The sequence below is a fragment of the Dromiciops gliroides genome, chromosome 3 (assembly GCF_019393635.1).
Source record: "Dromiciops gliroides isolate mDroGli1 chromosome 3, mDroGli1.pri, whole genome shotgun sequence".
Lineage (NCBI taxonomy): Eukaryota > Metazoa > Chordata > Mammalia > Microbiotheria > Microbiotheriidae > Dromiciops > Dromiciops gliroides.
Window position 1 is genome coordinate 642,499,474 of NC_057863.1, and position 15,831 is coordinate 642,515,304.

The 15,831-nt window shown below is 47.0% G+C and overlaps 1 protein-coding gene across 3 annotated transcripts in view; it reads right to left on the minus strand.

Annotated features, from left to right (window-relative positions):
• The window catches only part of GRAMD1A (GRAM domain containing 1A), a 32,601-nt gene extending 25,000 nt beyond the window's left edge, over positions 1-7,601 (minus strand). The window contains exons 1-2 of one of the 3 annotated variants that reach the window (XM_043993155.1): positions 7,442-7,601; positions 6,143-6,478 (exon numbers count right to left, since the gene is read on the minus strand). In XM_043993155.1, coding sequence (XP_043849090.1) covers positions 6,143-6,478; positions 7,442-7,578 — 473 coding nt within the window. In that variant the 5' untranslated portion in view covers positions 7,579-7,601. Of the gene's footprint in view, positions 1-4,677; positions 4,736-6,142; positions 6,479-6,849; positions 6,969-7,441 lie in introns of those variants that run through there. The other 2 variants (XM_043993156.1, XM_043993158.1) reach the window with 2 other exon arrangements.
• Between the last annotated feature and the right edge of the window lie 8,230 nt (positions 7,602-15,831).

A 15,831-nucleotide genomic window follows, 5' to 3' on the forward strand; every position in this document is an offset into this window, starting at 1 on the left:
GAGTACCTGAGTTCAAATCCGACCTCAGACACTTAACACTTACTAGCTGTGTGACCTTGGGCAAGTCACTTAACCCCAATTGCCTCACCAAAAAAAAAAATAATAATACTAATAAAACTACCCGGTTGTTGTGAGGACTAAAAAAGTTAATGCATGTGAAGTGCTTTGGAAACCTTCAAACTGTGTAAATATCGGCTTTATCAGGGCAGAAATCCAAACTATTATTTATTTATTTGGGGGCGGAATTTCCAAATTATTATTTATTTATTTTGGCGATTTCATGGGTGTGGAGGTACTCCAAGATAAGGAAACTCCGTCTGTGCTTTTGAGAGCAGCCCGGGGCACTGGTGAAGAGCCTTTTGTGCCAGGCACTCTGCTAAGGGTTTTGTTTTTGTTTTTTTTTTTTTAACGGGGCAATGGGGTTAAGTGACTTGCCCAGGGTCACACAGCCAGTAAGTGTCAAGTGTCTAAGGCCGGATTTGAACTCAGGAACTTCTGAATCCAGGGCCAGTGCTTTATCCACTGCACCACCTAGCCGCTCCCTCTGCTAAGGGTTTTACAAAGAATATCTCATTAGGTCTGAGTGACCTAAACAGAGCCCCTCATCCTCTCTCACTCCAGCTAGTAGCCAAGGCCATTGGATTCCAACTGCACATCATCTCAGCCCCTGACACTATGACCTGTTCCTAACCTCATCACCTCCCCAGGATACTGCAATAGTTTGCTAATTAGTCTTCCCACCTCAAGACTCTTCATCCCTTCCACCCTAAATGGCTGGTCTGAGCATGTCACCCCACCCCACCCCCTCCCTCTTATAAACTCCAGTGCCTCCTTATCACTTCCAGATCTAAACTGTTCCCTCTACACTTCTGGAAACGTCTTTATTTCTTCCTTTCCCTTAAAGACTCAGCTCAAACACTACCATACCTTCCCCGTATCTCCCCAAATTAGTCCCAGCTCCTCCTTCTCTAAGGCAGTTTCTTAAACTTTTTCCACTGGCAACCCCTTTTTGCCAGAGAAATTTTTACATGACCCTGGGTACACAGATATGGAAGATTGGTATACATAACTTTTTACTGTTGCCAAATTTTTCATGACCTCCACATTCCGTTACATGACCCCTTATAGGGTCACAACCCACAGTTTAAGAAGCTAGGGTCTGGGGGAGGCTAGGTGGTGCAGTGGATAAAGCACTGGCCCTGAATTCAGGAGTTCCTGAGTTCAAATCCGGCCTCAGACACTTGACACTTACTGGCTGTGTGACCCTGGGCAAGTTACTTAACCCCCATTGCCCCACAAAAAATTAAATTAAAAATAAATATTTAAAAAAAAAAAAGAAGCTAGGGTCTAAGGTTACTAATACAATTACCAGGGCATAACAGGTGCTTAATAAATGCCGATTCTTTGACATTCAAAGCTTTCTTCAATCTGTCCTCATCTTATCTCTTCAGCCTTATTATAAATTATTCCCTTTCATATACTTTTTTTTTTTTTTGCAGGGCAATACGGGTTAAGTGACTTGCCCAGGGCCACATAGCTATTAAGTGTCTGAGGTCGAATTTGAACTCAGGTTCTCCTGAATCCAGGGCCTAGCTGCCCCTTCATATACTTTTTTGATCTGGTCAAACTGACCTTCTTACTAGCACTGGGCCTGGAGTCAGAAAGCCCTGAGTTCAAATCCAGCCTCAGCTACTTCCAAGGTGTGTGACCCTGGGCAAATCACTTACTTAGCATTGTCTCCATTTCCTCATCTGTTAAATGAAGATAATAATAGCACCTACCTCCCAGGGTTGCTGTGCTGATCAAATGAGATTATATTGATAAAGGGCACAGCACACAGTAAGTGCTTAATAATAAACGCTTGTTCTTGGGGGCAGCTAAGTGGTTCAGTGGATAGAGCACGAGCCCTGGATTCAGGAAGACCTGAGTTCAAATCTGGCCTCAGACACTTGACGCTTACTAGCTTGTATAACCCTGGGCAAGTCACTTAACCCCAATTATCTCACCAAAAAAGAAAGAAAAAAAAAGTTCATAAACTATTAATAAATGCTTGTTCCCTCTCCCTTCGCTTAACCCCTTCTCCATGCTTTGCTTTCCCTTCTTAAAGTTTTTTTTTTTTCCTTCATAGAATTCTTAGCTTCCTTTAAACAACACTGCTGGGGCAGTTCGGTGGAGTGGTGGATAAAGCACTGGCCCTGGATTCAGGAGGACCTGAGTTCAAATTTGACCTCAGACACCTGACACTTACTAGCTGTGTGACTCTGGGCAAGTCACTTAACCCTCATTGCCCCACCAAAAACAAAACAAAAAACAAAAACAAATAAACAACACTTCTTACATGAGGCTTTTACAATCCCCCCCAACTAAATAAAAAATGACCTTGTATCTGTTTGGATACGCATGTGTGTGTATACACGTCTATCCTGACATGACTGAGGGGACAAACTGTTTTGTCTATCTTTGTATGCCCTAGCATGGTACCTGCTATGTAGGTGATAATTAATACCTGCTGGTAAATTGATTCCTGACTCAGAGGCCTGTTCTCTATCTACTATATCACACTTCTAATAATAATAATAATGATTGGTTATTATTATTATTATCTGGGGCTTTATGGGATTGGGGCTCAAGCAGCCCCAGGTGAAGGAACATGAGGCTTACCCCTCCGTGCAAGACAAATTAATAAGGCACACCTACATTTTGGAGAATAGCCTCTCACTGTACTCTCAACATCCAATCTACAATTAGGCCTGCACAGACTTCCACATTAATCCATCTAAAACACAGCTCTGATCACCCACAGATCATGTTATTCTAGGATCAATATTGGAACTTGTCTGTATAATACAACTCTGAGCTTCTGAGGCATGGCATTCAAGGCCTCCACAACAGCCTTAAGTCTCCTCTCTATATACACACACCCTCTTCTGTGAAGTCTATCTTCTCCATACCAGTGGTCGTTTCCTGTCCCCCCCCTTTATTTCTTTCCAAATCCACCGATTGTTCAAGGCCCTTCCCAGAAAAGTTTTTCTGTAGCCCAGACAGATCTCTTCATTCCCTGACCTGTTGACTTCTTCCCGCCTAATTGGGCCATAGGTTTTGTTTTTTCCTTTTGTTCTCCAAACCAGACTGTAAGCTCTTCAAGGGTAGAAATAGATAGTTATCTGCTATAATTCATCAGCCTCCCAGCATAGAAAAACCAGGGTAGCCAGCTGGAACTTGGGTAAAAGTTGCTGAGTGCCTGAGCGGACAACACCAAAGACCCTTACAGGCCTCTCTCTGATAACCAGGCCCAGGGTTCAATCCTTCAGCTCCTCTGACAACAGGCAGGCCGGGTAGTGGGGGCCAGGAGGTGAGTGACTCTTTTCAAGCCCCTGATCTCATCCATCCAGGAAGAGACTTCTTATAAAGGGAGCTCTAGTGAATGGGTAACTGCCCAAAGATAACTCACTTGTATACCTCCCTGGGGAAGAAAACAGGGAGATCAGCCCAGTCAAGGGGCAAAGCCAGAAGGTGAGTGTGCTTCCTGGGGTGGATGAAATTAGTGTCTCAGAAGGGGGATGAGTCTAGCGTTGCAGGTAAATGTGTGAACATCCCTGGTGAAATAATGCAGACCAGTTATGGGGAAAGGGACAGGTTGTGGGGAAAGAGAACTCTATGCGGACCCAGGCTTCCAGACCTCCCTCAGCTTCCTGTTTCTTAGGGCCTCAGTAGGCCCAGAATGTGACTGTTCCCTGCCAGAGTCACAGGTACATCCATACCCTCAGCCACTGAGAACTTCACAAACTCGAAACCTGAGGCTCACACTTGAAGAAAAGCAGATCTGTCTGAAATGAGTTACTATGAGAAAGGCCATAGAGAGGGAGGGGAATTCTCTATTTTGGCAAAAGATAATACAAAGTGAGCCCAAGAGACCAGGCCTCCTTCCTTCCTAACATCCATCATCATTGAAGGACAAGGAAGCCTGAACCCAGAGACACCCGTGGCCACATCAGCAGAGACAAGAGAAAAATCACACAATCATTCGGTTGGCTGGGGACACACACACACACACACACACACACACACACACACACACACACACACACACATCCTCCTTTCTCTTTTCTTCCATGATCCCTAACCACTCCCAGGCTTCCCCGCAGTGCTGAGGACACGGGCACAATGTGGGACCCTCTTCTCAACCCTTCCCCAATAAAAATGCCCCCATCCCTTACTACAGAGGATCCCCCCTCGCAGTACTCCCCTTTTCCAGCCGCTATCCCCCCTCCCCCAGGGGTTTTAGCAGCCTTAGCTCCTAATCCTCCATTCTCTTCTCCCATTTCCCAGTCACCCCCACCCCCCACCCAGGACAAACCACCCCTCTGCACTCTGCCCTCAGCCCCCCCACACTAACCAAGGCCCCAGCTGTTCTCAAGTTCACCCCACAGATGCCTCCACTGCTCCCCAAGGAGCCCTTAGCTCTCAAACCTTTCCAGATCCCTCCAGTCTGTGTCCCCAGTCTTTTCTGGGATCCCAGACATCAAGCCACAGGTCCCTCCCCCCTTAATCCCTCAAAGCCTCTCCCCACGGCCCTGCCCCCCAATACCTAGCGAAGGACCCTTCAATCCTCGGCTCCCAGATCGCCCCCCCCATGCACCCCCACCCACCCCCAGCCCATCACCCCACTGTCCTTACTCAAACATAGCACGGAGCGGCCGGGCCGGGCTGGGCTCCCTGGGCGGTGGGGAGTGGGGGGGCCGGATGGTGTGGGGGTCGGGGCGGGGGAAGGGGGGGACGGGACGCCCGGGCTGGGAGGGCTCCGAAGCCCCGCAGCCCCGGGGAAGGGGAATCGGGGCCCCGCTTCCTCCGCCGCCCGCCCGCCCGCCTCTCCCGGCCAGCACAAAAGGCCGCGGAGCCGGCGGCGGCTACAACCGCCCCCCCCCCCCCGCGTCACCGCCCCCACCTTCCTCCCTCCCCCCCTCCCTTTTCCTCCTCCTCTTTTCCCCCTCCTCCTCCCTCGCGTCACCAGCCCCGCCCCTACGGCCCCACCCAGGGCGGAGGGGCTGGGGCGCACTCCACAGGCCCTGGACACCTGGGTCCTGGGGGAAGGGGCGGGAGGGGGGGGTGGGCGCAAGACCTGGCCGGGTGCTGGGGCCCCCTCCCTCCCCCCCCTCCTCTCCCCCGTTGGGAGCCAGAACGGAAAATGGGGGGGTGAAGGGAAACTCCGGGGGCAGGAAGGGGGAGGGGAGACCAACCCCGCGCCCCCCTCCCATCTCACCCCAGACAAGCTTTCGCTCTGCGTGTGGCTGTGTTTGTGTCTGTGTGTGTTTCACTGTGTGTGTGTGTGTGTTTCACTCTGACTCTGTGTCTGTTTCTCCTGGTCTTTCTCGCTGTCTCCGTCCTTCTCTTTCTCTCTGCGAGTCTTTCTCGATCTCTGCCTCACGTCTCTCCCTCTTGTCTCTTTTTTTTCTGCCTCTATGTCTTTGTCTTTGTCTGTCCTGGTTACTTATTCTCTGTCTCTGGGTCTCTTCCGTCTCTCTCTTCTAGGCCTCTCTGTCGTTGTCTGTCTTGCTCTCCGTCTCCCAAGTGTTCCTCTTTGTCTTTCTGGCTCTGTTTCTGTTTCTTTTTCTTTTTGGGTCTCCTTCCTCCCTGCGGCTCTCTCCCTGCCTCTTTTTCTGTCTCTGTCTTTCTGTATCTCTCTCTGTCTCTGTTTCTGTCTCCCTCCATGTCCTTGTTTTCTGTGTGTGTGCGTGTGTGCGTGTCTCTCTCCTCCGCATAGCTTTCCAGCCAGGCTTAGGAAGCAATCGCTGTCTGTGTCTCTGCCTGTCTGTCCTGTCTCCATCGATCTCTGTCTCTCACCAGCAATCCCATCTCTGGGACTCCATTTCTCTCTCTCCCAAGACATCCCTGTTTCACTTTCTCACCATCCAACTTCATGACTGTTTTTTTGGGTCTTTCTCTCTCCTATTTGACTGGCACTCAAGCCATCGTCTATCTCTGTGAATATCATCCCTGTCTTTCTCCATATCCATCTTTCCCCACCCCAGGCCCCAACTTGTTAGGGGAGCAATAACAAATACCCCACGCTCTCTCTCCCCACAAATTGCCCTTTCCCTAAGCTCAAAGCGGGAAGCCTTGCTCAAGCCTCTGTCAGTCTCACCTTTCCCCAGCTGAATTGTCTGTGTCAGAGGTCCTTGATCTGCGAAGGTGCCGGGGTGGTGGGGTGCATGGGGGTGTCTCCCCTTCGCTGGAGGGCGTTACCTGTATGGTGGGCAAAGGCAGGAACTCCCACTGGGCAGAGGCTCCGTTCTTTGCTCCCCTGTCACCATGATTCCCCTGGCCCTGCTTGGCTGGAGGAGTAGGTGAGCTCTGGGCTGAGGAGACCTCTGCCTCACCTAGCAAGGGTGCCCAGGACAGCAAGGGTAGGAGATCTGCCATGGGGGGAGGCAGGGGAGAGGCTCTGCCGTCTGTGGTCTCCAGGGGGAAGGCTAAGGACCTGAGGAAAGAAGAGAAAGTTAAGGGGTGGTTGGGCTTCATGGGGGACACCTGCCCTGTTCTATCCCTCTGATAAAGAAAAAGAATTTCACCTAAACTTCAGGCGTTTTCTTATCCCCATCCACTGATCAGTGTGGCAGAGTGGATAAGACACAGAAATAGATACGGTTCAAGTTTTACTCTGACCCTGGACACAGTCAATGACCCATAGTGGGCCTCAAATTTTCTCATCTATAAAATGAAAGTGTAGGACTCATAAATGTCCGCTTACCCCAGTCCTATGCAAGCCTCATCCCTCAACTACTTCATCACCCTCCTCTTCCGGCAAGCCCTCCCTGCTTCCTAATTGCACCCCAATCTTAGGGCCCTTACTTTGTGACTGTTCTTCCTAACTCGGCCGGTTTACTCTGCTCAAGGATCGGGAGCCCTTGATATTGAGTGGCAACGGAAGGGGAAGAGGAAGAGGACAGTGGCATGGTGCTGATGACTTTCTTCCCCCCTCCCCAGTTGGAGGGATCTCAAAGTCCCTGGCAAAGGACTTGGGCAGCTCCCATAACGGAGCAGGGCTGGAAAGCTAACTGTCAGAACAGCCCGAAGCTGGGGATGTCCCTTCTCTGTTTGCTCAGGCATCAGTCACACAGTAAACACAACACAGGGCCTCTCTCCATTCAGGCTGTCTACCCTGGTTGCCCTCACTACTTCTACGAAGCCCCGGGAAGCCAGGCACAGGAAGGGAGGGTGGCAGCCTCCCCTGCCAGCACACACCAATTTTATTTAATTTTATTTAAGGGTTTCTTTGGTGTTGGGGGGGTGGGAGAGCAGTCGTTATTTATGAATCTAGGAAGTTTCAAGGCTAAGTCTGATACAGACTTTTGGATTTCTGAGGCAAAAAGTATGAAATGAGCTTCCTGGTCCAGAACCTTTTCTCTCTACCCTTCCCACCCCAAGATTCTCAGCCACCTACATTCCCAGAAGGAGGAGTTGTTCCTGACCTTTGTCCTCAAAGGCCTTGGCTTCTAATTCCCAGCAGCTATCCACTACAGAGGGAGAGGGAGAGAGTAGTTCCCTCTGTCCATGAACCTGGGAGAGAATCTTTGGCATTAGGATTGGGGTGACCTTGAAGGCCCGGAAGAGCTTCTCTGGGGTCGTGTTACTCTCCAGACACCTCCCCCTCCCCCACACACCACATGTTCCTGCACAGAATCTACCAGCTGACTGTCAACAGCCTGGGGAGGAGCGATGAGAGGGATAGGGGCAAGGTTGGAAGGGACAGGTCTAAATGGGAGAACCTGAGTCATCTAGACTTTGAGCAAGAGGTTCCCTGCATTATAGAGTGAGAGGACCTGAGTTATCACAGACCATAGGAGATCTAAGCCTAGAAGGGGCCCTCAGAGGGGCATCACAGCAACTCCCACATTTTACCGAGGAGGAAACTGAGGGCCCATGGAAGATAAGTGACTTGCCCATGGTCATGCAGCTAGTAAATATTTTTTAAACTTTGACACCGGTTTTCTTGACTTTTGAGGACATTGAGGACATCCTGATTTTTGTCTTGCCGCCAGACTTTGTTGACTCAGGAAAGAGAGTGTGAGGCTGACTGATGTCGTGCCATTCTGTCTCACTTTCTTATTTTCTTTTTAGGCACTAGGTGTTAAGTGACTTGCCAGGGTCACAAACTAGTAAGTGAGACTGGATTTGATTCAGGTCCTCCTGATTCCAGTGCCTGTGCTCTGTCACTGTTGCCATCCTAGCTGCCCCTTGCTTCCTTACATCCAATACACTGGAGAGTCAAGCCCTTACCCCAGATGTCATTGGTGAACCTTCGAAACCACAGGACACTGGGACTAGCTAGGTGGCACCAGAGGAAAAGCACCAGCCTGGATTCAGGAGGACCGAGTTCAAACTGGCCCTCAGACCACTTGACAGTACCCGCTGTGTGACCTTGGGCATCACTTAACCTCTTGCCCCCCTCCCAACAGAAAAAAAAGAAAGAAAGAAAACAACAGGACCAACTACCATCACCACCACCACCAACAACTACTACTACCCCCTACCACCACCACCACTATTAGTAATTTTGTTTTGTTTTGTTTTGTTTGGTGAGGCAATTGGGGTTAAGTGACTTGCCCAGGGTCACACAGCTAGCAAGTCTATTAGTAGTTTTTTTAAAAGAAAGATACAGTATACACTCAGGTGTGGCATGCAGCATCCTCCATAATTTAGCTCCAACCTGTCTTTTCCATCTAATATTCCACTATCTCCCTTCACATATTCCAAGCCTTGGAATCAAAGCCATTACCAGGGCAACACAACTAGGGTATTGTCCCCAGAGCATTGACTTTAGAGGCCCCTACAGCATTCACAAACCTCCAGCATGATAGCAAATAGTTAACAAGAGTGATATTGCCTGTTGTTCATCCCTGTTTTGAAGAGGACCGATGACATGCCAGGGTGATATCTGGCCTTGCAGGTAAATAGGAAGTTATCAGATTTGAGGCTGGCATGAGCTCCTCCCCAGAGCCAAGTGCTCCATCCCCATCCCAGCAGGGTGTGGTGACCTCCTCAGAATCGGTCCCACCCTGAAGTTTGGGGTCTCTAGGTTTTCTTTTTCCCACCAAGGAGTGAGGTCTTGTCCTTTCCCTCCACTGAGGGTGTAGTTCATACCCCTTCCCTTGGTTGTGGTGTGTAGAACTTGCTATGGGTCCCCAAATCTAGTTATGATTATCTGGGATGGACTACTTTCTGTTCCCTAGAATTGTGCTATTCCCTTCTCTTCCTCTTCTCCTGTCGAAGACCTTTTTATTCTCCAAAGCCTACCCAAATTCAAATGTCACCTCTCCCATGAAGACTTCCCTGAGCCCAACACTCTGCTATGACTTACTTCCTCTGAAATGCTGTTGCAATCAATTTGTCCTGATCTCCATATTTGAAAACTTACCTTATTCCTCTTCCCAGAACCTCATTTGTAATTTCCCAATAGACAATTACACCTGAATGTCCCTAGTCATTTCAAACTCAGTAAATCACAAAATGAACTCATCATCTTTTCCCTAAACCCTAAACCCATCCCTCCTCCCAAAATCTGCATTCTGTTGAGGACATCCCCATACATACCTTGTGGTCCCTCTGGGTCATGACCCTGTCATTATCCATGACTACCTCTCTTACCCCACCATATACACCACATGTCACTAAGATTACTGTCCTCCCCTCGCTTGGCTTTAATTATGAGTAATCTCTAAATAAATGCTTTTTATTTATTCCTTGTAATCCTGCCTCCGCATCTTTCATAAATCATCCCTTTCTAATTAACTCCTATTCTTCTCCTAAGTCTAACCCCACTGACGTCATTGGTCTTCTTCAAAAGTGCGGGACAGGGGCGGCTAGGTGGCCCAGTGGCTGAGCTGAAGTTCTTGCTGTTCCCACAAGTGATTTTCCCACTCCCACTTCTGTGCCTTGGCATCAGGACTATTTGCCCTGCCTACGTTCAATCCCTCCCATCTCCTCCTGTTGGCATGCTCTACTTCCTTCTAGTCTCAGCTCAGGTACGCCAAAGCAGGCCTTTCCCAATCTTCCCACATGACTTTGAATTCACCCATCTAAGGTCATCGCTGTTTCCCACCAGGAGAATAGGAGATCCTTAAACTCAGGAAGTAGTTTTGTTCTCTTCTGTGTATCCCCAATGCTAGGGCGCAGAGTTGGTCCTTAAAAAGTGCTTATTGATCTAATGATTGAAAGTCCCTAAGGACAGGGAAGGAATCTTTGTGTCCTGCTAATACTTGATATAGGGGGCAGCAGGAAATGTTCGAGAAACCGAGAAACTGGATTTTACATTTATGGAATTGTGAATATGGAGGGGTGTGTGAAAGACAGAGACAGAGATGAGGGTGGGGGAAAAGAGGAGAGAGAGTGGGATGTCAGGGAGTTGGAGTATAGGAGAATGGCAGATTCACAGATTAGAGAATTAGGAAGGATTTCACTGGCCATCCCTCTAGCGCGGCCCATACATCAAAGGAGTTCCCATTCTAATATACCTGTCACTGTTTCACTTTGGGACGTCTCTAATGGTCAGGTAGGTTTTCCTGCTATCAGGCCTCCATTGGCCAATTTGTAATTTCCACCCATTTTTCCTGGTACTGACCTCTGGGGCCAAGTAGAACAAAGCTTCTCCGTTTGCCACAGATAGCCTTTCAAATACTTGGGGAGCTGATCACTGGAAATCCCATCCCCATTCTGATTGGCTCCCTTTTATCTACTGACTGCCCTCTAAGTCACTGACCTGCCCCTCCTGAGGCCTGGAGGATGGAGCACTGAACTCCCCCAAAGCCTTCCTTTATGGAATGTTCAGAACTTTCCATCAGTTGTTTTTCTTGGTTTCAACTCCAGGGAACATCCTGCCTCACTTGTCACAGGCTGACCTTTGTGTGTTGTTGTCCTCCACTAGATTATAAGCTCCTTGAGGTCAGGGACTGTCTTTTCCTTATTCGTATCCTCAGAGAAACCAGCCTCAGGCACTTCCTAGCTGGGTAACCCTGGGCAAGTCACTTAGCCTCATTTGCCTCAGTCTCTTCATCTGCAAAATGAGCTGGAGAGGGGCAGCTAGGTGGCTCAGTGGATAGAGCACCAGCCCTGGAGTCAGGAGTACCTGAGTTCAAATCCGGCCTCAGACACTTAACACACACTTACTAGCTGTGTGACCCTGGGCAAGTAACTTAACCCCAATTGCCTCACTAAAAAAAAAAAAATGAGCTGGAGAAGAAAATAGTAAAACCCCTCCAGTATCTTTGCCAAGAAAACTCCGAATGGGGCCATGAAAGGTCAGACACGGCTGAAAAACTGACCAACAACCCCGAGCACTTAGCACAGTACCTGACATGTGCTTAATAAATGTTTATCAAATTGAAAACTATCATGTCATCCATAAGTCTTCGCTTCTCCAACGTGGACTCAAAGCCTTTCACCATTCTGAATGTCCTCAAGGCAATGTCCAGCTGGTCAATTTCCTCCCTACATCACAGTGCCCAGAACTGAACATGACAGCCTAGATAAGGTCTGGCAAAGGTATAATATAGTAGGACTATCTCCCCCCTCTTCCTGGAATCTGTTGTTCATTCGTTTTTAGCTGTGTCTGACTCTCCATGACCCCATTTTTCAGATGAAGAAACGGAGGCCAACAAGGTGAAGTGACTTGCCCAGAGTCACTAAACTAGTGTCAGGAGCAGTATTTAAATTCAGGAGGACTCATCATCCTGACTTCAGGCCTGACAAGCTGCACCATGGTGCCACCTAGCTGCTGTCCTGGAATCTGGGGCTCTCCTAAAAGCAGTTGCGGGGAGAAGCAGTTGGAGGCATTTTTTTTGGCTACCACCCCACTTCTGACTCATCTTCAGCTCCCAGGTCCTTTCCAGAACAACCACTGTCTATCCATGCCTTCCTCGTTTTGTGTTTTGTACCGAAGTTCAACACTTGATCTCTTCTGGTTGGTCTCCTCAAGCCTCTCTCCTCTCAAGTTCATCCTTAACTTGGCTATCAAAGTGATTTTCCAAAAATTTTCACATCAAAATTTGGGGGGGCAGGGCAATGGGGGTTAAGTGACTTGCCTAGGGTCACGCAGCTAGTAAGTGTCAAGTGTCTGAGGCCAGATTTGAACTCAGGTCCTCCTGAATCCAAGGCCAGTGCTTTATCTATTGTGCCACCTAGCTGTCCCCTGATTTTCCAAAAATACAGGACTAACCATATCCCCTCAAGAAACTTCAGGAGCTCCCTAGTACCTCCAAGATCAAATATAAAACCCTCTGTCTGCCTTATAAAACTTGACTCTTCCCTACCTTCCCAGGCTTCTTACACCTTACTTCTCTCCAAGAACCCTCATCACCCAGAGACACTGTTCTCTTTGTTGTTCCTCACACATGACATTCTGTCTCCTAACTCCATGCATTTTCCCTGACTATTCCCCATGCCTGGAATTCTCTTCTTCCTCATCTCCATCTCCTGGATTCCTTCAAGTCTCAGCTAAAATCTCATCTTCTTCAAGAAGCCTTTCCTGATCCCCTTAATTCTAGTGCTTTCCCTCCTTAATTACCTTCAATTTATCTTGTATCTATAGCCTGTTTGTACCCATTGGTTGGCATGCTGTCTCCCTGAAGGACAGTAACTCTCTTTGGCCTTTTTCCCCGTCCCCAGCACTTTGCATGATACTTGGTACATAGTAGATGCTTGATAAATATTTGTTGACTTGATTTATTTGACTGAATTTCATCTTAGTCTATTCAGCCCAAGAACTGTTTGCACCTTCATTCTGTCATCCATTATATTAGCTTTCCTTCCTAACTTTGTGTCATCTGCAAATTTGATAAACATGTCATCTATGCCTTTAAGTCATGATAAAAAGTTTAAACAGCTTCCTGCTATGGTGACACGGATCCATTCACAATTATTATTTTTTTTTTTGGCAGGGGCAATGAGAGTTAAGTGACTTGCTCAGGGTCACACAGCTAGTAAGTGTCAAGTGTCCTAGGCCAGATTTGAACTCAGGTCCTCCTGAATCCAGGGCCGGTGCGTTATCCACTGAGCCACCTAACTGCCCCTGCAAAATACTCTTTTGAGACCAGTCATCCAACCACTTCTGAAGTCATCTGATTGTATTCTTGTCCAATACATAAGAACAGTATAAATAGGAATGTGCTGGAGCCAGCTCAAACCAGCTCACAAGAGTTGATTGTTAAATTTTCAGTGTGAGCATTTACATCTTGGAAATCAACCATTGACATAATTCTTGGTTTATTGTTTTATTGATTTCTAAACTTAAGAAGGTGATGGAAGAAAATGTTAATTTTAGATTTAACTTTAAAGTGTGTCATGTGTATGGGGTTTTTGAGGAGGGGGGAGTTGTTGAACATTTACTAGCACACCCCTGACTATGGGACACTTTAACAGAAGCTTTCCTCAAATCTAGGATCCCCCTCATCTACTAGTTCAGTAGTATAATCCAGAAAAAAAGAGAGAGAGAGAGAGAAGGTTAATGTGGCCTGATATATACTTCATGAAGCCATATTGTCTTTTGGTTATCACCGCTTCCCTTTCTAGACATCCTTTCCTGAATTTCCCCAGGAATCAAAAGGAAGTTCTATAATATAACTGGAATATATCATGTAGGGTGGGAGGACTACCTTGAAATAGGAGGTGTGAGTGGGAAGGTCTGGAGCCTGATGTGGCTGGAATATGGAGGAATTTTTATTCGTGTTCTAGCAGTGTGGAGGGCACCAGGGAAAAGAGGGGAGAGATGGCTTAATAGAGTGTATGAAACTAGATGTGAAGGGACCTATGGGGGCCCCTAGTGGATGGACTGTGTGTGTAGGGGGGATGTCTTTGGTATGTAGGATCATACAATCAAAGGATAGAAAAGATTATATAGTCCAATCCTGGGAGCAGCTAGGTGGCCCAGTGGATAGAGCACCAGCCCTGGAGTCAGGAGTACCTGAGTTCAAATCCGACCTCAGACACTTAACACTTACTGGCTGTGTGACCCTGGGCAAGTCACTTAACCCCAATTGCCTCACCAAATATATATATATATATATATATATATATATATATATAGTCCAATCCCAGGTGAGGATTGAAGAATACAGGTGAAGAAATTGAGGAAATTGGGGTCCAAAGACCCCTAATAGGATATTAGATTTAGAGTTAGGAGTGACTTCAGAGACAAACAATCAGGTTCCAAATACTCTCTGAAACTCCTTAACTTACCAGAAATTTTAAAACGATTCACATATTCAGGTTGGTCTTCAAAAAGTGAATAGGGCTTTATCTTTTTTTTTCTCATACCACTTAGTACCTCCTATTACCCTTAATTATCAATAACATCTTATAAAATATTTTGAATGTCTTTATTTCTTAGACTGCCCGGGGGGGGGGGGGGGGGGGAAGGAATTTCCTTAACTAAGAATCCTCTGTGTGGTTCTGTCTACATTGGTAGGTGCCAGTGCCCCAGACATGTTACATTATTATTACAAAATGTAGCCTCCATAATGAATAATTGGTACAGCAGTTCAATAGATATTTTTTTTAATTTTTTTAATAGATATTAAAACTGAAATAGTCATACAATCAAAACTACATCATAGAAACTAGTCTGACTTGTAAAGCAAGCAATCCACTCCAGAAAACTGTTTTTTGAAATTTCAAAATGTTTTCTTCTCTAGTGGATCCCTATGGTACTAGGATATCCAATAAATCCTAGATGGAAAATCTCTCCAAATCTTCTGATTCCTCATTGGCCAAAAGTAACCCTGACATTCTGGCAGCCCCATTGAAAGAGCATCCAATTAGCAAGAATGTTGGCACCATTTAGCTTTTTTTTTTTTTTTAGTGAGGCAATTGGGGTTAAGTGACTTGCCCAGGGTCACACAGCTAGTAAGTATTAAGTGTCTGAGGCCGGATCCGAACTCAGGTACTCCTGACTCCAGGGCCAGCGCTCCATCCACTGTGCCACCTGGCTGCCCCGGAACCATTTATCTTTGTATGAATATCTTCCATAATGGGAAAGTGAAGATCATTGCAAATGATCAAGGAGATACAACCACCCCATGATATGTTGCCTTTGCCAATACCGAACATTTGATTGGTTGATGCTACAAAGAATCAGGTCACAACAAAGCCAACTAACAGGTGGGGATTTTTTATGCCAAGCATCTGATTGGTCTCAGATTTAATGATGCAATTGTATTGTCAGATAGGAAGCACTGTGTTTTGTGGTAGTAAACGGCATGGGTAGGCCTATGGTCCAAGTGGAGAACAAAGGACAGACCAAAATCTTCTGTTCAAAGGGAATATCTTCTGTGGTCTCGATAAAGAGGAAAGAAATTTTGAAGATTGTCTAGGGAAGACTGTTGCAAATACTGGGGTCACAGTAACAACTTACTTCACTGACTCCCAATGTCAGGCCTTCGAAGATGCCAAAACCATTGCTGGTCTCAGTATGTTCTAAACTATCAATGAGCCAACTATTGCTGATGTGGGTGCTAAGAATTGTTCTTTTACCTTGCAGGTGACTCTTTTACTGTTTTCATCATCACCACTGAAGGTAAGATCTTTCATTCCAGTCACAGAAGAATACCTCCTCTTGATGTAGGAGGCAAAAAAAGGGTTAACAGACAAACTTAAGACCCAGGCTCTGATTTATATCTGAGCTCTAAGAGGGATTCAGACTCCAGCTCGGAAAGGGATTAATGGATAACTTAAGACTTGGGCTTTCATTAATACAAGTCAGGGCCTAGGTTCTTGTTACCCACATTAATCACCACTCATAAGAAGAACATAAAGAGGCAGGCCATAGAGACCTTAACTCTA